General features: G+C 27.7%; 1 protein-coding gene across 3 annotated transcripts in view; it reads right to left on the reverse strand.

The window, feature by feature from the left end:
- Positions 1-8,654, reverse strand: part of LOC108754362 (potassium voltage-gated channel protein Shaker) — a 53,249-nt gene that overhangs the window by 13,884 nt on the left and 30,711 nt on the right. For all 3 annotated transcript variants that reach the window (XM_018496616.1, XM_018496620.1, XM_018496627.1), the window contains exon 3: positions 1,955-2,078. In XM_018496616.1, coding sequence (XP_018352118.1) covers positions 1,955-2,078 — 124 coding nt within the window. The remainder of the gene's footprint in view (positions 1-1,954; positions 2,079-8,654) is intronic.

An 8,654-nucleotide genomic window follows, 5' to 3' on the forward strand; every position in this document is an offset into this window, starting at 1 on the left:
GTGTGTGTGTGTGTGTGTGTGTGTATACACAGTATTTTTAAAAATACTTTTAAGATACCTTTTGTGAATGCATTAGTGATCAAATTGAGAATTAATTATATTGACAAATAAGATATTTATAATAAAAAATTCATACAATTATAACATTATTATTTTTAAAAACTATAGAATTAAATATTTGCTACGTTAAATTTATAAAGCTAAATATACGTAATTTAAAATAATATTTTTAAACTCTTGAATCAACAATTCCATTACTAAGAAATTGTGTAAATGATATTGCGAAAACAAAAATGTCTAAACAATGAATTATAAATTAAAGAATAAAATAATTGAAAACCGTTTTTGTGAATGGATTACAATCATCTTACAATAAGTATATTAATTTGAAAAAAAAAAAACAATTAATTTCTCTTTATATTTTTAAGTATAAAATATTGTGATTTTTAATGAATAATCGATTTGTTATTATTGACAAAGAATATATAAAAATTTCAAAAATTTTTTTATTCAACAATAGTGAGTCAATTAAGTCACTCACTCTTGAAGAACCGAATTCACGCTTGAGAAAAATAAAAACATTTTTGATAAAATGAAGAAGAGAGAAAACAAAGAGAGAAAACGAAAAAAAAGTAAAGGCAGCAAAATGTAAATTTAGTAACAAAACATTTTCGCTCTGTATAAATCTATTTCTCAATCGAACATTTTTCAATCCAAGAATTAGTGGCGCCAAAGGTTATAAAGAGCTAAAAGTTTTTAACATCTCTTAAGAATTCTTTAACCTGATACAAAATAAAAACATTTTTTCAAAACGATGAAATACTGTGAGATATATCATGGAAAAGATCTTTTGACTGTTTATCATTTTGAAAGCTGTTTTTTGAATAAAACTACGCTCAAGAATCATCGAGTATAGAGAAAATAATGCAATGCATTGCCCATTCGTCATAAAGGAACAACGTTTCTTTCAAAAATAAATCGAAAGATCATTATAAAACAGATTTATTTAAATACTGTTCAATTGTTTTTAATATTCTGCTTTTAATTAAGACTGAAAAGAAAAGCATATGTTATATCATATTAGTGCACGTTGCACGGCGATTCCTACACCCACACGCTTCACCCACGCGTCATGTGGCGTGCTTTGACCTCTATCGAGACCCACCGTGAGATAAGAAGAAAAAAAAAGAAAAAAAAAAGTAAAATGCATCGATTAAATCGATTGCTGTAATTGGCGCAATGCAGTCGTGTCATCTGCGAGGACAGATAATTCCGTTCACACAATATAACCTTGATGCTATATCGCCTCCGATTCCAAGACGAACTTGGATGGCCGCCAAAACGCAGTCTGTAGGTCACTCCATGTCTTGAGATAATCTCACTTCGTCAGAAAAAAAAAAAAAAAAGAAAGCGTGTGAATGTCGAACCGGACTGGAATTACCTACGTAATAAAAATACGCGATAATTCCGATCGTAGTGATAAAAAAAACTTGTTACAGAAACAATGAGAAAAAAACAAATTAAAGAACAATATTAAAATGGAATTATATTTACATATGAGAGATCAGTAGTATATTTTACTGCCTTTGCCTTGAGAACCGTCGAATCTAGGATTTATGGCATCAAGAATTCGCGATATTAAAGATCCGTAGTGCCAAGGCTCCGTAAAGACGAAACTTTTTTGGCATTTGGAGTCGAACATTTTTCAATCCAAGAATCAGTGGCGCCAAAGGTTATAAAGAGCCAAAAGTTTTTAACATGTCTCTTAAGAATTCTTTAACCTGATACAAAATAAAAATATTATACTGTAAGGAATATTTTTTTCAAAACGATGAAACGCTGTGAGATATATCATTGGAAAGATCTTTTGACTGTTTATCATTCTGGAAGCTGTTTATCAAACTGTGGTAATGCAAAACAATTAAAATGATTAAATAATAAAATTCTCACTTACGTTGATGACGACCCTTTCGCAGAAATCATGATCGTGCGGTATGGGTTCGAAGTGTGTGACGCCTGTGTATTGGGTGTGGGGGTTCGTCCCATCCTCGTCCTGGCTGCTGAGTTTCGGCAGCGATCTATAATAATCATAGTCATAATATCGTTAATAACTCTCTAATTACACGTTCGAGAAGTTATAATGCGCTGTTTTTTCAGTATACCTGACATATGCATGACGTATAGCTTCATAGATCAGAGGAAGGTTCTCTCATAAAAATGACTACATTATGCTATATTAGAAACAAAATTCATACGTTGATCTATAGAAACATAGTCTAATAAAATTTGTGTAGCGCATACAAAACCATTCTAAGACTATTACTAATGTAGCACAAAAATTTATTAAATTAAAACTTATTAAAATTTTTATATTAAATAAAATGTATTTTATGTTAGAGATTATAGATTAAAATTATAGACTGAGAGAGAAAGTTGTACATCGTAGATTAGATTTAATTGTAGAAATTCACCAAACTTTCTGTTGATTTTTAATTAACTATGTCATCGTAAATGTTGTAGTCTTTACATTAGGCAAGTACACTTTCAGTTTACCAGAAAGTGGTCCGCACAGGCTATCTTATTAATAGATATTTCATAAACGCGTGGTATACATATCTACTAAGCTGCTATACTTGATGTTCTAATGGTCAAATAAAAATAGAAACACACCATGCATATCTATAATCTACAATATATATTCTGCATATAAAGCCTATTTATTAACAATCTCAATTGAAATTGATGTATATACTGGTATTGAAAGTATGTCAAGAGCAATCGATGAATGCGCGTCAATTCTGGTGATAGTCAAACAGATGGGAAATATATGATTTAGGTGACTGTCGAAGCGGCAATCGGGAATTACATCAGTATGTTGCCAAGCGTATAATTAACTGTCAAACAATTGAAATAGTAGAATTGAATATCTTCAAAAATATCAAACGACTTTGAAAATAATAATATATCAGAAGCAAAATAACACATTGAGTTAAGTTAGCCTCTATCCATTTTAAATAAATAAAAATTTCTTCTTAAACTCAATTAAATCATATAAATGAATAAAATATTATAATATAATCAAATATAATTAAATAGCAAATGTAATGAAATAACTCATCACGCATGAGTGTCGAGTGGCATCTTTTTTTGAAGATGAATAAAAAAATAGTCGTTCTTTTGAGAGTTCCAAAAATTAGCTCGACCAAACATTCTCATAAAGAAACTGTCATCTCATAAAAATTTATTCATCTGGATAAACACTCTTCCATAGCAATTTCGCAACGAAAAGTTATTGTTACAGAAAAGAACGGTTTTGCTGAAATACATATTTGTTTTAGCTAGAAATAAATCTGAAAATAATTTTGTTGTACCATCAAATAATTATGTAACGCGCTCAAATTGTTAGAATGTCAAAATTTTTTGCAACATTCATCATACTTGAGCATCTTATATAATTATTTTGATGGTTTAGTAAAATTATTTTTAGACTTGTGTATTTAGCTAAATCCAGATTTTTTTCTTTCTACTTTTAAATTTGAGTGATATTTTAACTTTTAAAATATCACTCTTTCTGTGTAATAAACAAATTTTTAATCGTTGATAATATGTTGAAGGTGATGTATAATTTGCCTGAAAAGGCTTCAATATAAAGCATCTTTACGATAATACAATATTGAAAATATATCTAAAAATATTATATATTTCAATATCAGATAAGCAAAAAAAAATTATATTAAATAAACAAAATAGCTTCTGTCAAATTTTAACATCACGAAGAGAACAGACGAGATGAGGAATTAAAATTGAGCTGTCGAATAATTATGAAAAAAATTAAATGGAAGAATTTGATCCAGTTGAAATTATCGAAATATCTTAGTTTTCGCGTTTTTAAGATTGATTATTTGTAGACTACTTTTGTATAAGATGTAAAAGTCGCCCACGGTTATTTGGCATTACTTTACGAATCCCCGATTTAGAAGCGAGGATGCATCCAGTCGATATATCTGGCGGGGGTTACGTCGATTGGCGATTTATTTTGGGGCGTCAATGGAAAGCCGATGCGACGAGGACAAACATCAATTTTGAAGTCCATGTACCCCCGGAGCGTGATAGAAATAGCGCAACGTAGTGGCGGAAATAGCCACTATGCGATCTTACGCGATAACTACCGATGGCACGTGCCGCCATGAAGAAGAATTTCACGTGCAAATAAACGACGTGCTTATGATATTTCAATCATTCATGTAAAATTTAAAAAAATCGATAAAAAAGGTGCTTTTCATAATAATTGTTTTAATGACACTGAATGTTTATTAAAAACAGCATAACGTAATCAATCATAAAATAATCATAACTACTAAAAGAATAAAATGAAAAATAATTGTAACGTTTCTATACAAAGCACAGCATTGCAGTGATACTGTTAAGCTTTTTAATATTAAAATATGATATATGCGCACGATGTTATATGCAATCATCTACAATCCAAAGAAATTAAAACAGGACTCAGATTATAATTCGTTAAAAATTAACTTTCCAATTAACGTAAAATATATGACATGCTTTATATCATTTTGACATTTCGACAACTAAGCATAATGCGTAGACTATTACGTGCATAAACTATTCCGCCTATCATAATTACGATAAATATCAAATCATTGTAAAATGTTTCTACGTATACAAAAAATTTGACGGAAGATATCTTCCAACAAATTTTAAAAATTTCTTTAATTGTTCATATATTAAATAGCAATATTAGATATTAAATTACTTTTTTCAGATTCATTTATTTATTCCGTATATTCTATTAGCCGATTCTTTAATGAAATTCATTCATATTGTTTAATATAAATATTGTTTATTGTAAAATATTTTCCAAAATTTCTTCATTAACTTTTTCCCAATTTAAATATACATAATCCGGTATCTATTAATGCCGAATGATAAAAGAGCGATACTTATTACGGATGATTGACTCCTATCAGAAAACAAGTATAAATGACTTGTAATGACATGATCGAAATCTAGTAATTTTGAGAATTAATCCCATTTATTTAATATGTTATCTGTAGGAGTGTATCCCGGAAAATTAACTAAAAGAAATGAAAGAAAGAAGATGGAAAAATGTAACAAGTTGTGTTAGTCGGTTAGTAATAAAAAAAGTAGCGAGTCTTATAATTTGCGATTATCATACAAACTATAGAGTACATATACTTGAATATGTAGTTAATAAAAACATGATACAATTGTAATTTGTGAACATTTTTCATGAAATTTATTGGTGTTTATAATTTCTAGTAACATTTTCGATGAAAAAATAATTTAAAGAAAGCATATTGCTCAATCTGCAATTGCTAAATTGTAACATAGAAACGATAATTTGTACGTGTCATCTAATAAAATACTATTTTCTGTTTACAAAAATCTATCTGTTATTTAAAATTTAATAAAATCATTTAATCTATCAATATCAAGTATGGCTATTACCCTTTGCATCATAATTTTCTCTTCATCAAAAAATGACGAAACAAAAAAAAATTTATTGAACTCTTTTGCCTTTCACTTTCCTTTATTTGCAACACTTTACCTACATGAAGCATCGTTCTTCCTATTTTTATGCGACCATTCATGTCTCGGCATAATCAAGTTGACCCATATTGAAAGAAGAGATTGACAGCGAAAAAGACAAAAAGCTGACTGCACACAAATTTTCGAGGAGAAAATTGTATAACCTGATCTTTAAAAAAGATATAATCCAATTCTAAGTTTTTAATATGATATAGCTTCTTCACAAATATAATAAAATTATTTTCTTTCTGAAAGTAAATAACTTTTGCATTATCAAAATGTAAAATTAATCAGAAAATTTAAAAAATTAATTTACATAAATATTATTCTTATGTAAAATTATTTTACGTCGCTTTTTGTACAAAAAATTAATTTTTGATACAAAATTTTGTATCAAACATGAAAAATTATATACAAACTAAAAAATAGTCAATATATTTATTATCATTCTCAAAATAATAAATTAACATGCTAAAAAATTTTTTGATAAATTTACGTACTTATAATGAAATCAAGAAATATAAAGTTTAAAAGACACATTATTAAAATTTATATTAAAATATTTCAATAAAAAAAATTTTTAATAAAAAATGCATATATTTATCGATTATTTTTATTTGTTAAGTTAATTTATATATACTATGTTGTGTGTGTCTCAGTCATAATGGTTCTGATTTCGTCATTAATTTAGAAGTTTTTCAAGAAGCTACCTCTTGCTACTTTTTGCTTCTTAACGTGTCGTCCACATTTTTCCGCTGCATTGAGTGCTCCAACGAATAAGAGGGACCATTGCGGAGTGATGCGGCAGCCCTTGACGATCTTTATGAAGTTATATAAAACGAAGAGATGCGAAAAAAACAAATATCAGGGAATAAAATTAAAAGATTCATTCAATGAAAATGCAATTTAAAGATTATTGTATTATAATTTTGCACATTTAGATCAAGTATAATATATACTGTGAATTTTCACAATAGATTTCTTGTACGATAATTTAATGATTAAAACTGTCTCCTTAAACTAAAATGTTCAGTTTTTAGTCATCTACGAAATCGATTTTATGTTTCAACAAAATCCTATCATATAAATATATTTATAAAATATATTTATAAAAACATAATGTAAATAATTTTGAGTACAACTTATAACAAAAACAATCATATATAATATTTTATACTTATAAACATACAATACTTTGAACAAGAACGTCATATTATGTAAACGCTTAAGTGCAAACGCCCCCGCGTATGTACGCACACAACATATCTACGCGGAGGGTGCATTCTTGTGTACATATATACGAATTCAAGTACGCACGTAAAATAAGTTGTACACGCATAAAACGAATAAATAGAAAATACAAATAATTTAAATATTTATTTAGATATACACTCTTTTTATTTATTTCTTCAGAAGCTATCGATTTCCTAAATGCATATTTCCATTGTTATTATACATATATGTTAGTTTTCTTAATAAATTTCTTGAACACGTATTTGTATTCATTCACATTGTATCAATCCAAACGGAAAAGACCTGTCTTTAAACATGCTTTTCAAACAACTCGAAAGAATTCGTTATCGCAGCAATGAATCGTGTGAAAGGAATAGCTACGCATTCCACAGGAATCCTCGGCAAAAGAGAAATGCTTTACTCTTGTCCTAAAAATAGCTAAAATAGTCAGAAATGAGAATGTATTTTTAGTAGTGAGTTTAACATCTCAATATTTAACCCCCTTGCCTCTACTAACGTAAATACTCAACCATATGTAAGTTATCATTAAGCATTATGTTTTCTTTACTTTTTTGTATTATTTTCTTCTGCTAAGTTCCGCTGGAGTGCTAGCATTTTACCATATGTTCGGTCTAGACATTTCTTCCTTAATTATAAATCAGAGGCCATCATATAATTTATTTCTTAAAATAACAATTGTTATATGTTGCTTTTATTTTTACCATTCAAACTGCTTTAGTATTTCTTATTTAAAAAATTACGGATCCAAATATAAGAAAGAATTCAATCCTAAATAAAATTATTTATAGATCAAAACGTGCAGAGGAAAAAAGACAAAAACACGCAAGCGATTATCGGGCATATAATTGTTCAGTTTATTATTAGATCAGCTCATTGATCATTTGTTCGTTCTCTTTTGATTTTTTTCTAAAGAAAAATGTTTAAAATAAACGAGCCGCGAGATGCAGAATAATTGTACAAATTACATTATGAACCGTAAATAAAAGTAAATTCAATGATCATCAAGAAAAATGTTGATGTTTTTTATCTTTTTATTCCTCTTTTAAATACGTAGTTTCTTCGCAAATTATAAATATATGATATTCAAAAATGCATTTTAAAGTCTGCCACTAACAGAAAGTAAGTTAAGCGCAATACTGCCGACGATTAAATTTACGTCAAATTGTTGTTTCGATGATTAATTTTTAAATATATTTTAGATATCGTAGTAAAACTGCTAATAATTTTATTAATTCATGAATGAAGAAATTGCGGATTTATTTAGAGGAAAATATCATATGTTTTTAACATTATTTATGCTCAAAAGCTTAATATTACCATAAACATATAATGATGATATTGCCGCAGTAAATAGTATGACGCAGTCAAAAAGATTCTATTTTACAATATCTATCCCTATTTCATCGATCTTTCAAAGTTCTTTACAAATGTTTGTTTCTACTTTTAGTTTATTATCAGCTTAATAGCAACTTTATATTTTAGATAATATTAACATATTTTACTTATAATTATTTTAGTTTTAAAGCTTGGACGTTTCAAATTTTAGAATATAAACTTTGAATTTCAATAAAAAATTATGCATCTATTTCTTAAAATAATCAATAATGATGTCCAAATTGATGTTAACAATAACAAAATAAATTAATTATATGATTACATATAACGGACGAGATGTTCCAGGGAACACATGGCCCTTTTTGTAGAGATAAAACTAAAAAAAAAACAGATAAAGATTATATAAAAGTAAAAAAGTAACAGAAATATAGTGAATCAAGCGTGCCGTAAAATTCCAATGCTTTTCTTTATATATACACATATATATATATATA

The sequence above is a fragment of the Trachymyrmex septentrionalis genome, unplaced genomic scaffold (genome assembly GCF_001594115.1).
Source record: "Trachymyrmex septentrionalis isolate Tsep2-gDNA-1 unplaced genomic scaffold, Tsep1.0 scaffold118, whole genome shotgun sequence".
In the NCBI taxonomy this organism is placed as follows: domain Eukaryota; kingdom Metazoa; phylum Arthropoda; class Insecta; order Hymenoptera; family Formicidae; genus Trachymyrmex; species Trachymyrmex septentrionalis.